Here is a 22,381-nt window from a genome sequence, read left to right on the forward strand (position 1 = left end):
AGAGAAAAAAAACAGCAAAATAAAAGATTAACCAAGCATTCATTCATAGTTCCAATCTTAATTACAATGCATTGTTAGACATTTTTCTTAAGTGGAAAAAATTTGAGATGTTGACAGTAGGGCGAGGAGCCGCTATAAATCTTTTAGATTTGGCCGGTGGCAAATAAAGGAAGACCTAGTGGGCTCATGGGGAAGACCAGCCACAAGCTTCTCAAGTAAATGAGGGCTTTGGCCATGTTTAGGAGAGGCAGCATGGGCGCCGTTCCAGCTAAGCGCTACGTGCTGGCTCGCTGCAAAAATGCATGCATCTCTCCAACCCAACTGGTCCCCACTCCCTGACAGAATCCAAAGCTGGAACCTGCTTCCTTACTTCTTCCCTCGATGCCTTGCATGAAACGGATGAGTGACCATAATGCTGCGAAGTGTATCGAATGATTTTTAGCAATGGACCAAGTTCTTTTCACTTTTCACAGAGAAAGGAAGGAAAGCACTAAAACAGATTGTCAACTCCTTCAAATCTTACCAGTTACCACTACTTCACTGTTTTGATTGTCTTAGAAGGAGTGAAACAAGCATGGAACCGCTTTGGATGAACAAATTTGCTGAGCATGGTCTTCTTGGCCATCATCTTTCCATAGCAAAGCAGTAAGATCTGCTAAAAACAACCAACCCAGCATTGCAATGAGTACGTGTTTACTCGAAAGCAGTGAGATATATTTCTTTTCCTACTTTTCCTTTTTCAAGTGAATATAATATTAATTCTATGGAAATAAAAAGTACAGAGCAAACATGGTTCGCTGGATCAACCATGTTCTGTATTCTCACTTGTTGAGGGCAAAAGTCTTTTGCAGGCACCAGCTATCCTTATTCCTTCCTGCAGCTGATCACTTGTTTGATACTACAGTCAGGTTGATTGCTGCTCAAGCCAAAAACATTGATTCCTATAATATAAATAAACAAACAAACAAATAAATAAAATAAACTGACCTCGAGTATGCCTTGAATGAGGAAGGAAACCTTCTACCCTTATGTCTGTCATCTATAAATTTGCTATCCTTCTTCTCACTTAAGACTGGACTATCACCATTATATTTCCATGGGGAAGAGTAGTGCAATTCACTCCCCTGGCTCCAATCACAGCCTAAGCATGGGCAGTAGCAGGAAGAGGCAGTACAAGGGAGTGAGGAGGAGAAGCTGGGGATCCTGGGTCTCGGAGATCAGAGCACCCCATCAGAAGACGAGGATATGGCTTGGCTCTTATTCGTCGCCGGAGGCTGCGGCGAGGGCCTATGATGCAGCTCTTCTCTGCATCAAAGGCTCGTCAGCCAGTCTCAACTTCCCAGCCTCCCTCCCACCACACCACCTTCCTTCAGCTGCCATGTCCCCAAAGTCAATCCAAAGAATCGCTGCTGCAGCCGCTGCCAATGCCACCGTTGTAGGATCATTTGCATCTCCTCCTCCTCCTTCGCCTTCTCAATCCATGGATGCCAATGAAGACCATCATCCTATAATGACAAGTTCAACTACTTCAACAGCAGACGAAAAGATGGATGATGAATCTTGGATTGAAGTTGGAACCTTTCAATCACCAAAGTTCATGGATCAGATGATCAACCCACTAATCTATTCCTGGGAGGAGTGTGAGGAGATTGGTGACTTCAACCTATGGAGCTTCTTCTAAGAAAATAGCTGTAGGTTTAGAATTTTTACTACTGTCATCTTATGAACACCACATTTGTTTTAGCTAATCTATCTACTAGATTTGATCTGTTAATTTTCCACAAGTTATTCTATGAAAAGATTGCAGGCAGCTGTATAACTTTGTTCTTAATGTATTCTACTGTAATTTCTGCAATAAGGACTGAAGGAAAAAAGGCTAAGCTATCAGGTACCTCTCTTATGAACTGAAACTTGAGATAAAAGATTTTAGCTGTAAGTCGTTGATGACAGGAATGATCTCTTTCTTGTAAGGAGGTTATAGATCAAAGCAACTGTTTCTCAAATATTAGAATCTCATATCTCTGTTAACCCACATTAAATGCCCATCATATTTCAATTGAACATCTCAACTTCAAACAATGCAACAAACATGGCTTATGCTAACTAGTAGAAATGAACTTAAACATAGGAGATAAGGAGACTACAAGAGATCAGGGAAAATAAAAGATTCAGTCAAAAAGAAGTCATCTATGCAGGCACACTCACCCACTCATATCCACACTAACCTCCTTCCCTGAAAGCATGAAGTTTTCACTAAAAAAAAAATCCTCCCTACACTAATCAACTATAGTTTCTTGATTTATCTCCTCACAGATGGTCATGGGATCGATCGTGTGAAGCCGCTGGGGTGGCGGATTCCACCTTTTGTTACCATGAAGTTTTTTCACATTGCCCCCACGGGCATAGCTGAGGTGATAAGTGGATGGTTGTTTGCCACATGAGGTTTTGTGGTCGAATCTCGGAGCTGGCAAGACGTAAATCCCTGCACCCCGTGTCACTCACCCCCTTATCCACTTGTCTCCTCAGCCACCATGATTTACCTCTTCCGTGTTGATCTTGGGACAGGCTCAGGCCCGGCCCAGAGGCCGGGCGGTCCTGGGCGTCTGCCCAGGGCCCAATATTTTGGGGGGCCCAAATTTATAGATAAATATGTATTTAATAATTAGGTTAAATGTTATTTTCTTTTGTTTTTTTTTACATCCGCAGGCTGCTGTTTATTTTCAGTTTGCTTTTTGGCTTTTGCATCCGCCGACAGCTGCCAACGTTCCTTTTGCTTTTTGGCTTTTGCATCCGCCGGTTATTTCTCAGTGCTTACTTTCCTTTTACTTTTCGCATCCTTCCTTTTTGCCTTTTGCATCCGTGCTTTTTGCATCCGCCGGGCGCCGACTACTGCTCCACGAAATCCATCGTCGGCGCTGCTCCTTTGGCGAAATCGCTCCGTTCGGCTGCGCCGCTGCGAGACTGCGTACTCTCCTTCACCTCCGTCGGCCGACGACTGCTGCTCCGAGCGCATCGAAGGGCCGCGCGATAGAGAGGGACAGCAGGGACCCTCTCCGCCAGTACTCCGCTCTCCCCCGCGCGACCGCGCCACTGCCGGAAACACACTGCCCCCGACGCACGACTGCACGAGGCGTACTACTCGGCGCACCGAGCGGCATCGGAGGACGGAGGAGCTGAACTGCAGAAGAAGAAAACGCCGCTTCCCTACCGCTGCCAGGGCCTGTTCGGCTGTTCTGTTCAGCTGCTCTCCTGCTCCTCTGGCTTTGAGTCCTCGAATCGCTCCGCCTCTGCTCTACACGGCTGCTCCGCTCTGTTGCGACTTGCGAGCCGACGATTGCAAGTCTACAGACTCTACACGGTGCTGTACTAGGATTTTTTTTTTTTGTTAATTAGCTAATTGTTCATAGAATATGAATTTTTTGTTAATTAATTAATTGTAAATTTGGAATTTAATGTTGACTTAATTATTAAATTAATAACAGGTGTTTTACTACAGTCGACCGTGTCCGAGGCGAGGTGCTTAAGCTGCTAAGTGCTAAGCCTACAAATAATTTCAATCCAGGTGCTATTATTCCTTTTATACTCAGATTAAGTTGATTTAAATTATAGCTTTTTAATTGTGATTTTGTAAATTATAATATGTTACCTAAAAAACATATTTCTGGATGTGAAAAAAGAAAAAAAAGAAAAAGATTAGAACAATTAACTGAATCACAAAGAGGCGCTCTTAATAAATTCTTTGTTAAAAGTACAAGTTCTAATGAAAATATAGAAATTTTAAATAGGGATAATGTAAATGAGTCTAAAGAAATACATGATGTTAGCGAGGAGTCTAATGAAATTCATGATGTTAATGATGAATCTAATGAAATTCATGATGTTAATGAAGATAAAAATAATTTAAGAGAGCATGAAAATGTTACTAATGTAATAGATAATGAGAATAATAATATTGATAAACAATTTATTCCTCCACTTGATATATATGACCCAAGAAATTGGGATAATCTTGATAACAATGCACGTGATATTTTAGTTGAAAAGGGGCCTATAAGAGAAATAAATCTCACATTTCCTTTTGATCACTACTCTAGACATTTTTCAAGTACTTATTATTTTAAAAAGTTAAGTAATGGAGAGGAAAGAGATCGAAAGTGGTTGGTATATAGTAAACATGTAGATAAAGTTTATTGTTTTTGTTGCAAGTTATTTAAATCTGAAAACAATAGAAGTTCTTTAGCGAATGATGGGTTTAGAGATTGGAAACATATCAGTGAACGACTTAAAGAACATGAAAATTCTATTGAACATATTACTAATATGAACTCTTGGAAGGAATTAAAAATGAGATTAGATAAAAATGAAACAATTGATAAAGATCTACAACGAGAAATTTCTAAAGAAAGAGAGCGTTGGAGACAAGTTCTTACAAGAATATTAGCAATTGTAAAATGTCTTTCTAAACGTTGTTTAGCTTTTCGGGGATCTAATGAGAAACTATATCAAGAAAGTAATGGAAACTTTTTAGGGTTGATTGAAATGATTGCTGAATTTGACGTTGTGATGCAAGATCATATTAGACGCATTCAAAATAATGAAATTCATCATCATTATCTTGGTCATAAAATTCAGAATGAGTTGATTTCTGTTTTAGCCGATAATGTTAGAAGTATTATCATTAAGAAAATTAAGGAGGCAAAATATTTTTCAATAATTCTTGATTGTACTCCGGATATTAGTCATCAAGAACAAATGACTTTCATAGTACGATGTGTTAATATGTCATCTAGCAATGTGAAAATAGAAGAGTATTTTTTAGAGTTTCTAAAAGTTAATGATACGACTGGTCTTGGACTTTTTAATGAATTAAAAAATGTTTTGAAATCACTTGATCTTAGTATTGAAAATATTAGAGGTCAAGGTTACGATAATGGTTCTAATATGAAAGGAAAACACCAAGGAGTTCAAAAGAGATTGCTTGAAATAAATCCAAGAGCATTATACATGCCATGTGCTTGTCATAGTCTTAATTTGACTCTTAGTGATATGGCACATTCTTGTGTTAAAGCCGTTTCTTTTTTTGGAGTAGTTCAGCGCATATATACATTGTTTTCAAGTTCTCCTAAAAGATGGAAAGTTTTACTTGATAATGTGAAAGGATTAACTGTCAAATCTTTTTCAAACACGCGCTGGGAAAGTCGTATTAAAAGTGTTCAAGCTATTAGGTTTCAAGCTCCTGAAGTGCGAAGTGCTTTATTAGAGTTATATGACATTTGTGATGATGCAAAGTCTAAGAGTGAAGCTGAAAGTATAGTTAACTCAATTGAAAGTTTTGAATTTTTACTTGGTATGGTTATTTGGTATGATATTTTATTTGCTATAAACATGATAAGTAAGAAGTTACAATCAAAATCTATGTGCATTGATTCTGCTATGAAACAATTAGATGGTATAATATCATATTTTGAAAAATATAGGAATGATGGTTTTGCAACAAGTTTGACTATTGCTAAAAGTCTTGCATCTGATATGAATATAGAGCCAGTATTTTCAACGAAACGTCGTATTTTTAGAAAAAAACAATTTGATGAGAAAGAAGATGATGAAATTTCACTATCACCTGAAGAATCTTTTAGAATTAATTATTTTGTGATTATTGTAGATATGACAATTTCTTCTTTGAAAAGTAGATTTGATGAAATGAAAACATTTGAAAATATATTTGGTTTTTGTTTGATTCGAAAACATTAAAATCATTAGATAATGATGAGTTGAGAAAATGTTGTGTTAATCTGACATCCACTTTTACGCATGATAATTCATTAGATGTTGAGTTAGATGATTTGTTTACAGAATTAAAAATACTACAACTAACTTTACCAAATGAGATAATGTCGGCAATTGATATTCTTAATTTTGTAAAAAATATAGATTGTTATCCAAATGTTGCAATTGCTTATAGAATATTGTTGACTATGCCTGTTACTGTAGGATCAGCTGAAAGAAGTTTCTCAAAATTAAAATTACTGAAAACATACATGAGATCAACGATGTCGCAAGAGAGATTGAATGGATTAGCAATTTTATCTATTGAAAAGGAGATTTTAGATAATCTTGAAATTAATAATATTATAGATGATTTTGCTTCTAGGAAAGTTAGAAGAAGTCATTGTAAATAAATTTTACTTTATTAAAAAAATTAGGGCCTATTTTATCATTTTGCCCAGAGCCTCCTGAATGTTAGGACCGGGGCTGGACAGGCTAGTGGGGGCGCTGAGGGCTTTGCCTTTTTCATGTGTTGCCACATGAAGTTTTCACATGGATTTAAAGGTCCCCGTTTGCATGTACTGAAATACGTAGCAGAAAACGATCCAAGCTAATAATAAATGCCATAGATACCACCAAACATTTACATCTTATGGTATTTCAAGTAAACCAATCAATCTTTTCATAAAGCAAGATATAGCATCTTCACAAGTTATTGCATCTTGATTGGAAGGATACTAGAGGGAGAAGGGAAAGGGAAGTAATGCAAAAATAATATATATGAGTGATTTTACCATCCATGTGCAATGTTTGACCCCTTTCCGCTCCTATCTTTCCATCCAAGTAAACCAAAACGTATCACTGAGGATGCTTATCATCAACCAGTTAAATTGACCAGTGTTTTGCTGCAGAAAGCACAAGGCTTGATATCCATCTATGAAGAAGAATGGTACAAAGTTTGCATATGCCACAGTTGATATTTAAGAACAGAGACATCTTCATTTCTTCAAACCTTGTGCTAAATTTGACAGAAAAAGTAAGCAAAATGCTGGAATCATTGTATCTTGTAGTATATGAACCGTCCTTAATGGGCAGCCGTCCTGAGAATATTGACTGTCACGATGGGCCTCCATGTGCACTTCTCCAATTTATCCAGGTGGCCGGTGGAAAATTTCCGTGGGCTGGGTCGATCACCCTGGTTCGACGTTATCTGACCTGGTTAATCATTTTTTTTTGTAGTATATGAACCGAAGGAAGTTGTTTAAGTTGCAAATTGTTTTTCCCCCAAGGAAAAGTAGAAAACTACTTGCAAGGAGAAGTTGGTAAAATATGGTCATTAATAAAAAATCATTAATTTACAACAATAATGACAACCAAGTTTTATTTTACTAGGTAGGGTCGGCTATATGGATCCTCCTACGTCATTGGATTCTATCCCTTACTATATCATCATCTATATTTAAATAAATTTTATCATTACTAATCAAATCTTTTTTTAGTCTCTCTCTAAGACATCTTTCTCGTTTAATGTGTATATTTATCATAATTTCATATCACCTAACTAGAGCATTTATTGGTTATCTAAGTACATGTCTATATCATTTTAAACGCGTCCCTCGGAGTTTTCCTCAATGGACGCAAACCTAACTTACTTTATAATGTTCTCATTTTTTATCATGTCTATCCTAGTACCTCTGCATATTCATTTCAACATTCTTATCTCTGTGACTCTTATCTTCTGCTCATGTATTCAAGTCATTGCCCAACATTCAGTTCCATATAACATAACAAATCTATAAGTTGTTTTGTAGAACTTCCATTTAAAATAGTAGAACATAATGTGCAATATATGAATACACAAAAGAATATGCATCAAAACCCGTTTAAACAACATGAGTATAAAGATGACAAAAAATAAACTCCTTGGATGGATAATACAGTGAAATAAAGTAAAGTAATATCACATTAAGCATAGAAAGTACTTCAACTCTTGCATCTAGCAATCTGTGGTCCAAATCAAACCTAAAATTGATTTTAGTCAGTGTGCCAAGGGTTCTGCAATGGGAAGCAAAATAGAGCAGTTATTGTCAGCTAAGTAAGATACTTAAATTGTCAAATACATCAAACTTCACTGTATCATTTAAAGCAGATTAACATTTCTGGAGTAATTATTTGAACATGGCACGGAACCTGAACAACGAAAATCAGAAGGTAAAAATGGCAATTCATAAGACAAACTTAGTTGGTCCAGAAGGTTATACAAGTAGCTGCACATTCTTAAATGTGTCAACATAATTTAGTTTTTAAAAGATAATAGTTTTACAAGTAGTTGCACATTCTTATCCATTTATTAAATCTGATAAAGGCATTTGCAGATACCAGATAAACCTATATCATTTTATGCCATTGCAATTCCACTTAGTGAGTTTTCTTCTTTCAGTTTCAGGTAATCTTTATGCCACTCATCAAAATTCTGCAGTAAAATGGATGATTCAGAAAAGAAATTAGCTTGTGAGACATTTCAGATTGAAAGGAACTTCATTACCTAGTGATTGTTTCAAAATTATGTTGCAAACTGATTTGTAAACTAGCTTGCGAGCCATTTTGTATAATTTCTAACTATACAAGTTATTTTGTAAATCAATTTGTGGAGATAAAACTAAATTGATACAAAATTAAGCTGTGAAGTATTTCAAATTGATCATGCTAAATTGGAAGATACTTAAGAAATCTATTTTTTCATAAATTCGAGTTAATTTGTAAATCAACTTGCAGTTTGAAATTGAACGTGAAAGTTGAAAATCAAGAGTAATCATGAAGAAGAAATAAAATTGAGGTGTGGTATGGTAAGAAAAAAACAATATAGGAATGTATTTGCTTTTAAGAACGATGAACATTAGAAAAGTTAAAAAAAAGAAAAGAAAATGTGGCGTACCGGCGTCCATGCTTCTTTGCTGTATCCCGCCACCGCCGCGATTGAGCCATCACAACGTAGTTGCCTCCGTGGTGGAAGAGGAGGCGGCGGAGGCTGCGGTAGCAGTCTTGAGTCTTTGCTTAGCCTCCTTATACGCCTTGAGGTGGAAGTCGATGAAGAGGGCGAGGAGGGAGGCGTTGAACGCCGCATTGAAGAGCCAGCCCCGCATCCCCTCGCACCCGCCGCCGGCGAAGTGGTACCAGAGGAAGACGCCGGAGACAAGGAAGCTGAAGACGAACTGTGCGATCTGAAGCTCCGTCACGGCCCGCTTCCACCGCGGGGACCATCGCCAGCCCGCGCTACTGGAAAGGTAGTAGGCGTACATGACGACGTGGACGGATGCGTTCGTGACGAGGGCGACGGGCATCAGGGACTGCGCGGTGGCGAGCCAGACGTAGCACATGACGACGACGACGGCGTGGTGGTAGACGTGGAGGAACGTGAGGCGGCGCCGTGGGGAGAGGAGGATGAGGAGTGTGTCGGCGAGCTCGTAGAGCTTGGAGAGGTAGAATACATGGGCCCAGAAGAAGAGGGGGCCGGATCGAGTGGTGTAGGAGGGCGGGAAGCAGAAGTACCAGCGGGGGGAGGGGAGGCGGGCGGCGGCAGAGAGGGAGCAGCCGGCGGCCATGGTGGCGGAGAGAAGGAGGAGGAAAAGGTTGTGGGCAAAGGAGAGACGGCGGAGGAGGGAGGGCGAGGGCCGGGAGAAGGGAAGGGTCCCGCGGGCGAGGAGGACGAGGGTGAGATAGGAGGCGACGGCGGTGGCGACGAAAGGGGCGGAGGCGCCGAAGGTCTCGTCGGGTCTCCATTCGAAGGATTCAACTGTCGGGTGTTCCACCAGCCACCGTCGGAGATGTCCGTACGCCGATGACGCTGACATTATCCTTCGCCGCTTCCTTCGCCCTCTGCCTCGCAACTTGATGATCGGTCAGCAATCAGGCGCAAGTAGGCGGAGGACAATTACCTAAACCCCCCTCTTATTTTGCCATTTTTCACTTTAGGTGAGAAAAAGGAATTTTATTTTGCTCGTTTTATAGTTTAAAATGTTCCTATACTTTCAAAATTATCATTTTACCTCCGTAACTTTTTTGTGCGTGTATTTTAAATTTTAAAAATTATTAAACTATCACTCAATCTATTTTTTTTTATCTAAAATAATCCACTTGGAGCGATTCTATTCGGCATCCACCGTGTCAGGGCCAGGTCCACCTCACGCGCCGAGAAGCTTCGCGAGATCAAAGCGTACAAAATGGGGCCTCGTCCCTAGCAGCGTGGGAGAACACCAGCCTGAGCCTGAGCCTGAGCCTGAGGGGACATGGCGTACGTTGAGAACGGTATTCGATTTCTTCCCCTTCCAGTCCTTTTTTTACGAAATTTCTTCGGACGTTAGAGTTGTGAATTAGGGTTTTCATCGTTATTCGCTTTCCCTTTTAGGCAAATCTGATCATCTTGGGCCTGTTATGCTAGGTTTTCAATCGATCAACTTATAGCGCATCCATCTATCCTGTTTTACGAGCGATCTGTAGCTGTTGTATTGATTATAAGGGTCAGCTGTTGATTTTATTCCTTTTGTATGTTTATATAGGTTTTTAGTATCGATAGACGTTCTTAAAATTATTATTATTATAGAAATTTAAGTGTGTGGCAGTGAGGGAGGGACGCTTTAGATGAATGACTGATGAGACCTGAGATAGATTGCTGTTATCGCAATTGTTGTTGGGAACGGTTCCAGTGAGGGAGCTTGACCTTTGAGACATCGGGAAGGAGGAAAATAGGTAATAGATTTAAGTGGATCGAATCGAAAACTGCAGAATTAGAAGATACTACCATCCTTCAAACGGAGGAACAAAGTATACCTTAGCTGTTTCTTTTCTCATAGCTTTAACAGGATCATACACATCCATTGAAATCTATTGTTGAGATCAGTATACCTTAGTTGCTTGTTTGTTTTCTCATAAGTAACTATAACTTATACAGGCTTACATTCATGAGCAATATGTTGAGATCAGGACACATCTATAATTTAAACCCAGAAAACATCAATAGATCGCTTCTCTGACGGTCTGACCTAGCATTTAGCCTGTTGATGTAAACCATGCTATGCTTTCTCATATACACCTTATGCAACTCTTGAGTATATTTGTTGTCATTTATAGATTTACTTATCATTGAAGCTTATATCTTTGATGTAGCATCCGGAACAATCTCGCACAAATAAATTCACAAAGTGGGAAAGTCTTATTAAATTGACAAATGAATTACATGAGGGATACAAATCGCTTCTGTAAAACAAAAATACAGGTCAATTCCTCTGAAGAAGTCTAACTTACACTAAAAATTATAATAAACTTTTAAAAACTTAAACAACTTTAAAATTTTGCCAAACTTGTAAAATTTATACACAAAGTCTTTGAAGGAGCCTTGAATTATATTGTTAAAATTCTTCCCAACTACAGATCACTCATTTGTCACCAATTTTCTTCACTTATCATTTGTAAACATAAGTACGATGGGTTCACTTGTTGAACATGGTTTCTTTATTTTCTTTTTTCATTCAATCTTTTAAATGAGCAAGGAACAGTTTCGTTCTCGTTTTGATTTTGAAGAATTAAGTTTTGATTTTTTTTTCATTATTTTTGGTCACTCTTTATAATAAGTAAGGAATGCTACAACTAATCAAGAGATGGATATGGTATTTGTGGGTCTTCTTTGTCAGAATTAACATAAACAAAAGTTTAGATGCCTACTAGTAAATTAGCATAATTTTTAATTTATAATTCGAACTAATGTTTGATTAAGTTTGTAAGATAAACAATTCATTAATTTTTCTATAAGATTTGCTAGGATGATAGTAATTTTTTTTTAAAGAAGTTATTATGAGGTTTTTTTCTAAATAATAAATGCATATGTGTGCTCTACATGGCTGTATTTAAGTGTATGTGGTACATCAAGATCTTTTCTAAATAATCATTGCTTAACTCATTTTTTCTCACTAGCAATTTGTGTCTGTCTCATGCCTCACTTTGGTGAATAAAAGTAGGCAAAGAAAACAAATGAATATACTGATGAGCTTTAAACTCAGAAATGACTATAAACTCAGAAATGGCTGTAGCATATAACCATAAATGTCTTATTAAAACTATTATAATCAATTTTATCAGTTTTTGTTCCTATCTTGTCCTTTATTTTTATAATTTAATTGATTCTTTTGTGTCCATAAGATAGTGATAGTGTGATAATTATAAACTTGATAGAGTGATCCAAAATGTGGTGAGTTGTCACAGTTTTTTAGAAGGCTTGAGTAAAGTAAGTTATTTTTTTGAAGGTTTGAGGAAAGGTTTGTCTGGGGCTGATTAGGAGGTATCATTAATGGTTCATCATTTTTGGGACATTGTCACTTAAGTGTTAAAAATTCTACTAGATATGTTGTGTTTGGTGCATTTAGAAGGGAGTAGTTTGCAAGGAGAATCTTTTCTAGAGTTCATCAATTTAAAGCGTGAGTCTTTCTTTTACACTTCTTGCCACCATGGTGAGGGTTTTAATTTTATTAAGCTACATAAGAGGTGCATGTTTAAGAATATGGATATATTGAATACTGATTATTGGAAAGTGCCTATTAAAATAGTTGATTCTATTTTTGCATTCATAAAACCAAATAGTCACATAAAAATTCCTCTAAGAGCCTTCTCACTTTGTTTAGCATGCCAACTTAAACAAGGGTTTAAATTTCAAGATGGAGGATTCACTATCTCACAGGGAGATATGGAACTCCAGTCTGTGTGTTGTTTTTTTTTTCCACAAGTTATATTACGTGTATATTGGTGCTCTCACTCCCATCCAAAGCACAATAATTTTTGATGCCATGACTGTAGTAGAGAGATGGACAACGCATTAGAATGCAGCTTTGTTAGAATGACAGCTTCGTTAGGAAGACATGGAGGTGGATGCTGTGGTGCTTGTGGAGATATCAAGATTTATCAGACTAAAATAGGATACTGAATGCTAATACTCTAATAATATTTATATTAAAAAAAAAGATATAACCATTAATTATGTTGTTGTTTAGTAGTAACTCAATGTTTATGAAGTTAATTACATTATCTACTGTTAGATACATAAGTTAGTTACGTGAGATTACTTATATATATATATATATATATATAATCATTTTTTCATATATTAATTGTTAAGTAATAAAATAATTAATATTTTGTACCTGTTAAACTATTAAGGTTTTAATTTACTATGTAAATCAAGGATCATTTATTAACTGATAAACACTATTTAGATTTAACTCGGGCAAGCACCTAGCACGTTAGACAATGGGACTTTGGTGTCCTAGAGCTTCCTTGTTGTTACGCCTTTAATAACATCGAAGATGTTGATAGAAGACAGTTATTGCCTTAGGCAGAAGAGGTAACCAGACTGCTCAAAGAGAAATTTGGAAGCATGAACTGCAGTAATTCCTTGTCGAGTTGAGTGGGCTAAAGTAGCGCCATTAGGCACAAGGAAGTTAGGAAAGAAAAGTCGCACCACTGAGCCTAAGGGAGTTATGCCAGTTGGTGATATTGCTTTTAGTAACTGATTTTGCTAGCTATCTTGATTGAGTTTATGCCATCTTCGAAGTTCATTTAATTACATATTTTGGATATCGAATCAAGAACATAGGATTTACTTCAGTGCTGGTTGCAGGCGTTTTGAAGTCAAAACGAACAATATGGCGACTGAGTATAATATCTGATTTCTTCCTGGCCATCATAAACTTTATCAAAGTATTCTTCGGGACATTGTTCTCGGTATGGCCTACATGATGTATCATGTTCATTTTAATTCATTTTGCATGCCTCATATCCAAGTCATCACATTTTATAAAGTTGGAAAGACCTATGCCAATTAACCGTGTTTTTCAGGTTGAAAAATCAGATCAGTATAAGAAATCTGGCAAAAAATGGGATGGTGGTCCTGGTGGAGGTTCCGGAGGAGGTCCATATGGTGGTGGCGGTGGTCCTGGTGGCCCCAGGCCACGTACATTGAGTGATCTACGTGCAGACCATAGTAAGTTGGAACTCGAAACCATCTATGATATGTATGAATCATAGTATTATAGAGATAACCAATGTAGCAACTTGTATTGCAGATGCACTTCCTGCTTGCGGTTCTTGCTGCGGTGGAGGTTAAGAATGACAGCATGTGCATCGGTTATGGCTCTTGACTATCGATATGTACTATGAAAGTTGAACTGTTACTTATTATCTTTACGATACTTGATCTACTTGAAACACTAGTTTCTAAATAATGCTCAAGTGTTCCATTCGAAAGCATCACGGTCCTGTATTTGTTGTGGCATTGTAGTGGATTTTCCAAGCTTGCTGGTGTCTCAAAGCAGTTGTCATCTAAGCAATATTTGAACTCCTTTTGTCAGGAAAGCTATTGTCTCGATACATTTGGCATGTTTACTGATCTCAAGCTAACGGAATGTTACGTAGGGATGTAAATGAATTAAATGGTTCGTGAGTTATTCGAAGTTTGGTTTGATAAAAAATTCGTTCGTTTATCTTATTGAGTCGAGCTTGACAGTTTTTATCGAGTCGAGTTCGAGTCTAAGGATATTTGGCTCTTGAACTCGTGAACATATTTATTTGTAGGCTCACGAGTAAAAAAAAATGAGTCTTAAAACGAGTCTTAAATTGAGCAAAAAAATGAGCTCTAAAACAAGTCAAAAAATGAATCTTAAAACAAACTTTAAAACAAGTAAAAAAAAACGAGCTCTAAAATGAGTCCGAAAACGAGTTCGAATTTGTTTAACGAATTAAGTTCATTAACTATGATAATTGAGCTAATAACGAGTCGAGTTTGAACTGTTCGCGAGCTTGATAATTTCAAAACGAGTCGAGTTTGAGCCTTGTAATAAAAGTTTGATTCGAGCTGAGCTTGAGCCCAAATATAATTTAAATCAGTCGAGCTCGAGCCTAATACTGTTCGGCTCGATTTGACTCGTTTACATTCCTAATGCTACGTGTTTGATTGAAACTGCTGACTTGTATGCTATTTTTGCCCACTAGATAAAACTCACTTAAAATTTTGGGTTATAAGACAATATTGGGATGGTCGAGGAATCAAAGAGAATAAGTTCATACTTGTAAATAAATTAAAAAAGAAAAAGAATGTTGAATCAGCTAAGGTGATTGGTCAGTAAATTAGGAAGTATTTACAATTGAGAAGTTACGAATGTAGGCAAGTGATCAGACATTTTGCTTATTAAATGTGTCTTATTAAACTTTATAATTTGATTGGTTTAAAATTTGGTTAGAAATATATAATTAACATATTTAATATTTTTTCTTAACAATTATGAATAGCCATTCTATTTATTAAACACGTAAGCATTGTTGTATGAGACAATTCTCTAGTATTTACCTTTTTATTTTTTAATATTTTGTTATAAAAACATTATTTAAATTTAAAACTTATTTTATTAAAAATATTACGTATCAAAAATACAATATTAAATATTTATGTTCATTTAATTTTTTAAAAACAAACCTCCATCAAAAGTTGCACGACTCTTGATGCGTGATATCCGACATAACGGGCAGATTGCAATTGCAAGCAGCTAAGGAAGTCGTGATATTCCGCCTATTTTTGAACAAAACTCCGTCTTCCCACTTCCACCGTCGCACTCGATCGGGATGGCGGTCGCCCCCTTCCGCATCTTCGCCGGCCGGTAGCCTGCTCGGAGATATGCCGTCCAGCCCCTTCGCCCATGGATCGGAAGGCTGACCTTCCGCCACCTGCGGCTTCCAACCACCTGATCCGTTCTCGCGGCATCGATTCAAACCTCACCTCCTCCTCTTCTTCTTCTTCTTCTTCCTCCTCCTTACCACCCCCTGATTTCCTTCACCAGGCTATTGCTGCCTACAAGCGCCACAGACCTTTCGGTGAGTTTGACATTCCGTTCGGCTTCTCTTCTATCTGCCCTAGATCCCTTCATTTTCGTAGTCTGCAGTCAAGTTTGTTGGTGCCTTCTAAAAATTGACAATGATTAATGCTTTACTTTCGTTCAAGGGTGTTATCGCTTCTTTTTTAATCAAAGAATTTGACTTTTAGGGCGTATCGGGGGTGCTGAAGTGGTCGTGTTCTCCTTGGTTTATTGTTCCTTTCTTGACTAGCTATCTTGAATGCTCTTCAGGTGGCATGCATGGCAATATCAAACGGGCGACCCGAGTCTTGGTTCCTCAAACTGACTTACAGAAGGGCATCAACTCATCGTCTTCAGTGACTTATAACGAGCCTGGAAAGGCATTTCCTCTGACAAGAGCAGTTTTAGAGAGTAGAAAATTTGTGAGTGAGACAAATGATCATGCTGAGAATCGTGCAACTGTAGTTGCAGAACTCCAGGAGGATGCCTCAATCACACCGCCTTCTGTTGGTGGGACTTTAACTGCCATCGGGGATAATAAAGAAAGCAATTTTGAATTGCAGAAGGTCAACATCGACCTGCTAGCTGATCAAAAGAAGTCATCTATAGCAGTTTCGTCATATCAGGTGCCATCTTTGGTTGCACTGAGGGAGGACGAGATAAAGAAGGAAAATTCAACTTCACAGAGTAAGTTAAAATGTTGAAATCATTAGCGGTGAATGATATATTAAGATTTGAATAAGATAGAATGGTAATTTTTATTATTTTCTGCCCGCTTCAATCTCTCTCTTTATGCGTGCTTAGGTACACTCATGACAACTGATAGTAAAATGGAGAACATCTCTTCTTACTTGCATTCTCTTGCATTGACAGAGCCGGAGGGGTATTTGGGAACTCAGCTTGAGATAAAAGATCCAAAGCTTCAAGGTCATGGAAATATAGAAGCGTTTGGAACAAGCATGAAGTATGGAGGCACTATTTTATCTGAGAATAGAAAAGAACCTAATCATGATCAGTGTTATAGGGAATCAGTAACAAGATATTCTGTTGTTGGTTCTTCATCTGCCACTGCATTGTCAGTTAACACGGGTCCAACAATTCAATCTACACATGCTCACCCGACTGCACAGATGTCTTTTACAACTCAAGTCTCTTCTCTTGCTAGAGAGATGCCATCAGGCAGTAAGGTTCTGGTTTCCTCAGGAGAACAAGTGGCTGTCAGAAATGACCCTGATTGGCAAATTGATAACAGACACAATGTTCATTTGGCTGAAAAAGTTAATAAGGAGTTACATGATGATGCCAATTGCCCACCTCAGCCTCCATTGCCAAATAATCTGTCTTCAGGTATTGAAGCAAGCCATCCTCAGCCAAGCAAAGTTGAGAAGTCTCGTCAGAAAAAGAAGTATGATCCAAATGTATTTTTCAAAGTTAACGGGAAGCTTTATCAAAAGCTTGGCAAAATAGGAAGTGGAGGAAGTAGTGAAGTGCACAAAGTAATATCATCAGATTGCACTATATATGCCTTAAAAAAGATAAAGCTTAAAGGACGAGACTACCCCACTGCTTGTGGATTTTGTCAAGAGATTGAGTATTTGAAAAAGTTGAAGGGCAAGAGCAATATTATTCAACTTATTGATTACGAGGTAAAAAGTCACAAAGCAATGAAGTTGTTGAAATGTATACGTGTGTTCTTTTTTGAAGAGATTGTGGACTATATTTTGTGTCAATAATGCTTGGATAATTGTTATGCTGCCCTCTAGTTGGTTAATTTTGATTCCTAGTAACTGACTCTGCTATGTGAACTAGACATGAATATATATGCATTCTTATTGTATGACTGCCTCTGAATTTTTTCAAGAGATTAGGTATCTAGTTGATGTGATAAAGCAACAATATTCATTCTATTGTTTATGAGGTAAAAGTCACAAAATTATCATTTTGAAATAAGATTTAGGAAAAGAGCAAGAGATGATCCTCTACTTAATAACTTAGACATGACTGCGCTGTTGATATACTGCCCTTTAATCAATTGATTTGGATTCATTAGTTAAGTCACTTATCATATATGCTGTATATAGGGATGTATATGCATTCTTATTGTCCCACCTATAAATACTAGAATTTCACTATGCTACAGTAGTTACGATGTTGGATGCTTGCATGCCCAACCAATTGAGTATCTTCTTGAAACTTTTTTCTCATTATCATGTGACACGTTTTGAGCTTCTCAGTTTTTTCATTGTTATAGAATCTGAAACTCCAGGTGAGTTTCATACCTGGTTTTCCGCAAGATATTCAATGAATTTTGCACACCTGCACCAATGATTGTTATTTACCAACTTTAGAGGTGGTTTACCTTTGATGCAAAAAAAAAGGCCAATTCCTTAATTGCTTTTGTCCAAATTTCATTCCAAGCACAAGATTCACTGGAAAAACAGGGAAAATTATAGTTTGCCCACTTGAGAGATATTCTGATATTAAATTTGCTACCTGTAAGTTTTTCTTTATAATCATAACACTTTGCCCACATGATTAATAGATTTATCACATCAGTATCATCATCACTTATAATTAAAAAACATAGTAGATATTTTTATGCTTAAGATACCAATCTGTCTTTAAAATAATATTAGTAGCCATATGGGGGAAAATTGACAAAACATGGAATCACATGACTCAGTTCTGAGGTAATTAGAGAGAGTGACCATGGGGTGCATAAAAGTCTAAACTTTGCTTACACCTGAGTGAAGTGCTATAAAAATCTCAGGCGGCAAGATGAAATGGGTTGTATAACAAAGAATTACTTGCGAATGATTTGGATCATTGTTGTTTTGCTTAACTAGAGGCTAGCCATGGGCATATTTGCTTTTTTTTGTTTAATTTTACAGCTTCCCAATAAATGGTAGAAATCTGAAATGATTTTTTTTTTCTTTTCAAACATTACAGTGTCATTGAATTTATTTTAAAGATGAAAAGGTGTGAAATATATGGTTGGAAACAGAGTTAATTGAAAACAAAAATATAAAAAGGAAAAAAAAACTCAGAAATGCAAACTATAAAGTAATGCACATTTGGTTCAAAACCAACAGGATAGGGACTTCTCCTTATTGTTGTTGAACAACTAACATATCAGGTATCCGAATCCAAAGTGAAGGTTTAAGCATCAATTTCTTTCCAAGCATTAGAACTTTATACAACTAAAGAAAGAAATAAGGGCGAGTTACAATAAAACACTAGGACCAAGGAAGGGAGGTAGTTATCCAGTGATCCGTTACATAAGCAGAATCAAATGATATATCGTAGTGCAGTTGAAGATTGGCTACAATACAACTTTTCCTAATTCTAGCTGATCTTTATATCTGCTTTTGGGGATTCATTTTCAGGATGATTAATTTACTTTCAGTTTATAGTTATGACTTTTACATTAGCGATACCATAGATGCTGAAAAAAAGTAAATTAAATTTATTGTTTAGGTGACTCCAAGGACTGTTATTTTATGACAGTTGATTAAGCCTAAAATTTTTGGCATGAAAAACAATTGTCTTGTTCTACATGGGACTGCTCAGTATTAGGCTTCTCTATATCATATGTTTGGTGTGGCAAGTAGGTTTTGGCTGGCCTTTCAATCTTCAAATGAACTATTTTGATCTATTTCTAAATTTAGATTCTAAAATAGATAAAGACCTAGTGAACCATATCATTAGATTGCCACTGTAATGGTTGTTGATGTTTTACAGGTGACAGATAAAATTTTGTTCCAAGCAGTTGCAAATGACTTGGGGAATATTAAGGACAAAAGAATCAAGGATGATGAATTCATCTACATGGTGCTTGAATATGGAGAAATAGATCTAGCTCACATGCTTTCACAGAAGTGGAAGGAGATTGGTACTCCAGGATGGAGAATAGATGAGAATTGGCTACGATTTTATTGGCAGGTACATCATTTTACTATAGTTGACTTTATAACATTAAAAGATAATACAAGCTTTTGTGTAAATATCAAGTTTGCATCAACTTCACTTGGTTTGGTCAATGGCAGGAAAATTTAGATATGGAGGAGAATGAACAAAATGCTTAACACTAACTTTATCAAATTGTTGTTCTTATCATTGGTTGTTTGATGAATTTTTAAATTGTAAATTGTTAGATTTTAAATAAAATTCTAAAATAGTTATAATTTAGAATAGTGTTACATTCTAACATATAGAATAAAATATCAAAAGTAGTAGAATAAATGCATAATATTATTAATAGAGCAAGACAATATTGATTTATAACACAAATATTTTGTTTCACAAGGTAAAATATCACAATGTATAAGTTATTGATTATTTCATTATAATTTTTGGAAATCCTAACTTTGAATGGAGCTTTGCTACCATGTTGAATTTTTTGAGTAGGAAAATAGTATTGCTCTCTTGAAGATGAGATAACCATGAGTGTATATAGACTCATAAAATTCTAAATCTAGCACTATTGATATGAGACTAAACCTGCTAGACCAAAATATATCAATCTAGTACCTCTTAACAGAACAAAGAAGCTTAAATGCCAAAATTAAAGATGACCTAAATGATTTGAATGTTCTGTATATAAAGCTCAATTGTTGGATATGATTCATATAGTTAATCCCCAAAAGTTAGGAGTTAAGACATAGATCTTCTTCATTTTGTGGTAGAATTCTCATACCAGTAACCTCACATACTGTTAAGATGGAGTCTTCACTAAAATTTTGAGTTTGGCGCTTCATTTGATACATTTTATATGGAAGTTTGCTGAGTCTTTCATTAGAATTGAACATCTGTTTGATGCATTCATTAATAAAAGTTGTCTATCTATATTCGCTGCTCACTTCATGAATATTAATTCTCAAATAATGCAGCAAATGCTTGAAGCTGTTAATACAATACATGAGGAACGTATTGTGCACTCAGATCTTAAACCTGCCAACTTCTTGCTGGTCAGGGGCTCACTCAAGCTTATCGACTTTGGTATCGCTAAAGCTATAATGTGTGATACCACAAACATACAGCGAGATGCTCAGGTACAGAAGAAATCTTGGTTTTGCTATTTTCATCTGAGCACTTACAAAAAGAGCACCTTATACTGAAATATGTCCAAACTGGACCACCTATGTTTAGTTTAGGTCTCTCTCTCTTTGTTTTCTTTTACTAATTTACCTTCCATTGTTTGAACCAAGGTATTTGATGAAACAACCTGAACAATTGCAAACAACTGTTTTTTGAAAAAATAAGAGTAAAACAACCATTAAATTTTTTTAATTTATAAAAAAAATATCTAGTCAAGATGTTTGATGGAACAACTTGGCCATTGAATCAGTTAAATTAATCTCTTTTTTTTTCAGAAAACAGATACCAAATTTGAATTATTATTATTTTAAATAGAGGGACTCATATATGAAATTGATGGACTAAAATAATTCAAATGCCTATTTAATTTTATAGGCAAATATTTTTGAAAGTAAAAGGGTAATATTAATCAGTTTAATGCTATTAAGTGAAACAACTTGGTAGATTGGAACCAAAAAATAAAATAAAATATAACATATATTTTTTAAATCCTAATATCAATTAAGCTAACATATATCTATTTATTTAAACTTCGATGGACAATTTTCTTCTATTTCCTTTTTTTTTTTGAATTATTTTAGTTAGGATTTGGGCACATATCAATATCAAACGCTCTATTTTACTAATTGCTCCTTTTCATTTTTCACACAAGACCACAGAGATTGGAATGTTGATGATTGACTGCAGGTTGGAACCCTGAACTACATGTCCCCTGAAGCATTCAGGTGCAACGAAAGTGATGCAAACGGAAATACTTTCAAGTGCGGGCGCCCCTCCGACATCTGGTCTCTTGGCTGCATTCTTTACCAAATGGTGTATGGAAGCACACCCTTTGCACAGTACAAGACATTTTGGGCCAAGTTCAAAGTTGTCACCGATAAGTGCCATCAGATTGGATATGAGCCTGTCTCCAACCCCTGGCTTATTGATCTTATGCAAAGATGTCTTGCGTGGGACCGCAATGAAAGATGGAGAATCCCACAACTCCTGCAGCACCCATTTCTAGTACCAAGAGTGCCTAAAGAGCTAGTTCTCTTTGCTGATCAACACCCATCTAAATTGATAGTAGAGAGGATTAGTACTTACTGGAATGATCCCGATGTGTCTAGGCTGTGTTCGCAACTCCATGAAGTCATAGAGAAGCTCGAGAAAGAACATAAGGATCCTACTAATGTACCCGTGGACTCAAATGTTTCCTGATGGTGATACTGTATTTCAAAGATATCTACTCCGGGTGGCTGTTTCAGGTGCATCCTTTCCTTTTTTGGTATATGTTCATTTAGTGTAATATTGCTCTTCTGATATAGTGAGTTTGAATCTTTTATTGAATGGGTCATTTCCATGTTTGCTGGAGTCCTCGTCTTCTTTGCTGTGTAGTGAGGATCGTTAATATTTTGATGCGACAAGTGTGGCCTATCACCAAATATTGAATTCTCACATTTATTACATTGCTGTATTATGTAGTTAGATTAGCTATAATTTCGGTCTGTCATAGGTAGAGCTGATTTGGTATGGTATATTGTATTGTACTAAAATATCATACCTTATATCATGCTAAAAACTTTGGCATATAAAATACTTTATCGAAATTTCGATATATTCAGCATCGTATAAATTCTATACCATTT

General features: G+C 36.6%; 4 protein-coding genes across 10 annotated transcripts; 3 read left to right on the plus strand and 1 right to left on the minus strand.

The window, feature by feature from the left end:
- Positions 1-548: 548 nt before the first annotated feature.
- LOC121971900 (elongation of fatty acids protein 3-like) lies at positions 549-9,682 on the minus strand. Of its 6 annotated transcripts, XM_042523410.1 has the most exons (6): positions 8,702-9,682; positions 6,779-8,239; positions 6,561-6,700; positions 988-1,505; positions 826-916; positions 549-652 (listed from the first exon to the last, which is right to left on the minus strand). In XM_042523410.1, the coding sequence occupies exon 1, from the start codon at positions 9,615-9,617 to the stop codon at positions 8,751-8,753; it is 867 nt and encodes a 288-aa protein (XP_042379344.1). In that variant the 5' UTR covers positions 9,618-9,682; the 3' UTR covers positions 549-652; positions 826-916; positions 988-1,505; positions 6,561-6,700; positions 6,779-8,239; positions 8,702-8,750. The 6 variants fall into 6 exon arrangements, with proteins under 6 accessions (XP_042379344.1, XP_042379346.1, XP_042379343.1 ...); XM_042523412.1 differs by having other exon boundaries at positions 6,561-7,821; XM_042523409.1 differs by having other exon boundaries at positions 826-898; positions 6,561-8,239.
- Positions 1,097-1,849, plus strand: LOC121971901 (ethylene-responsive transcription factor ERF014-like). Its single transcript, XM_042523413.1, has one exon. It carries the CDS (start codon positions 1,097-1,099, stop codon positions 1,679-1,681), a length of 585 nt encoding a protein of 194 aa, XP_042379347.1. The 3' UTR covers positions 1,682-1,849.
- A 236-nt stretch (positions 9,683-9,918) lies between the features above and the next one.
- On the plus strand, positions 9,919-14,119 carry LOC121971902 (selenoprotein K). The gene is made up of 4 exons (XM_042523414.1): positions 9,919-10,071; positions 13,430-13,533; positions 13,648-13,792; positions 13,875-14,119. The coding sequence occupies exons 1-4, from the start codon at positions 10,053-10,055 to the stop codon at positions 13,913-13,915; spliced, it is 309 nt and encodes a 102-aa protein (XP_042379348.1). The 5' UTR covers positions 9,919-10,052; the 3' UTR covers positions 13,916-14,119.
- A 1,214-nt stretch (positions 14,120-15,333) lies between these two features.
- Positions 15,334-22,229, plus strand: LOC121971904 (serine/threonine-protein kinase MPS1). Of its 2 annotated transcripts, none has more exons than XM_042523417.1 (6): positions 15,334-15,675; positions 15,927-16,343; positions 16,461-17,302; positions 19,398-19,598; positions 20,546-20,707; positions 21,441-22,229. In XM_042523417.1, exons 1-6 carry the CDS (start codon positions 15,501-15,503, stop codon positions 21,951-21,953), a joined length of 2,310 nt encoding a protein of 769 aa, XP_042379351.1. In that variant the 5' UTR covers positions 15,334-15,500; the 3' UTR covers positions 21,954-22,229. The 2 variants fall into 2 exon arrangements, with proteins under 2 accessions (XP_042379351.1, XP_042379352.1); XM_042523418.1 differs by having other exon boundaries at positions 16,530-17,302.
- The last annotated feature ends 152 nt before the right edge of the window (positions 22,230-22,381 follow it).

This window comes from Zingiber officinale, chromosome 4A, assembly GCF_018446385.1.
Source record: "Zingiber officinale cultivar Zhangliang chromosome 4A, Zo_v1.1, whole genome shotgun sequence".
Taxonomy (NCBI): Eukaryota; Viridiplantae; Streptophyta; class Magnoliopsida; order Zingiberales; family Zingiberaceae; genus Zingiber; species Zingiber officinale.

Bases quoted from the DNA above. Each gene is read 5' to 3' on its own strand.
- LOC121971901 (XM_042523413.1), top strand. From the start codon at position 1,097: ATGGGGAAGAGTAGTGCAATTCACTCCCCTGGCTCCAATCACAGCCTA.
- LOC121971900 (XM_042523412.1), bottom strand. From the start codon at position 9,617: ATGTCAGCGTCATCGGCGTACGGACATCTCCGACGGTGGCTGGTGGAA.
- LOC121971902 (XM_042523414.1), top strand. The intron at 13,534-13,647 runs GTATGGCCTACA...CGTGTTTTTCAG, and splicing joins TCTTCGGGACATTGTTCTCG to GTTGAAAAATCAGATCAGTA. The intron at 13,793-13,874 runs GTAAGTTGGAAC...CTTGTATTGCAG, and splicing joins TGATCTACGTGCAGACCATA to ATGCACTTCCTGCTTGCGGT.
- LOC121971904 (XM_042523417.1), top strand. From the start codon at position 15,501: ATGGATCGGAAGGCTGACCTTCCGCCACCTGCGGCTTCCAACCACCTG. The intron at 17,303-19,397 runs GTAAAAAGTCAC...GATGTTTTACAG, and splicing joins TTCAACTTATTGATTACGAG to GTGACAGATAAAATTTTGTT. The intron at 20,708-21,440 runs GTACAGAAGAAA...GATTGACTGCAG, and splicing joins ACATACAGCGAGATGCTCAG to GTTGGAACCCTGAACTACAT.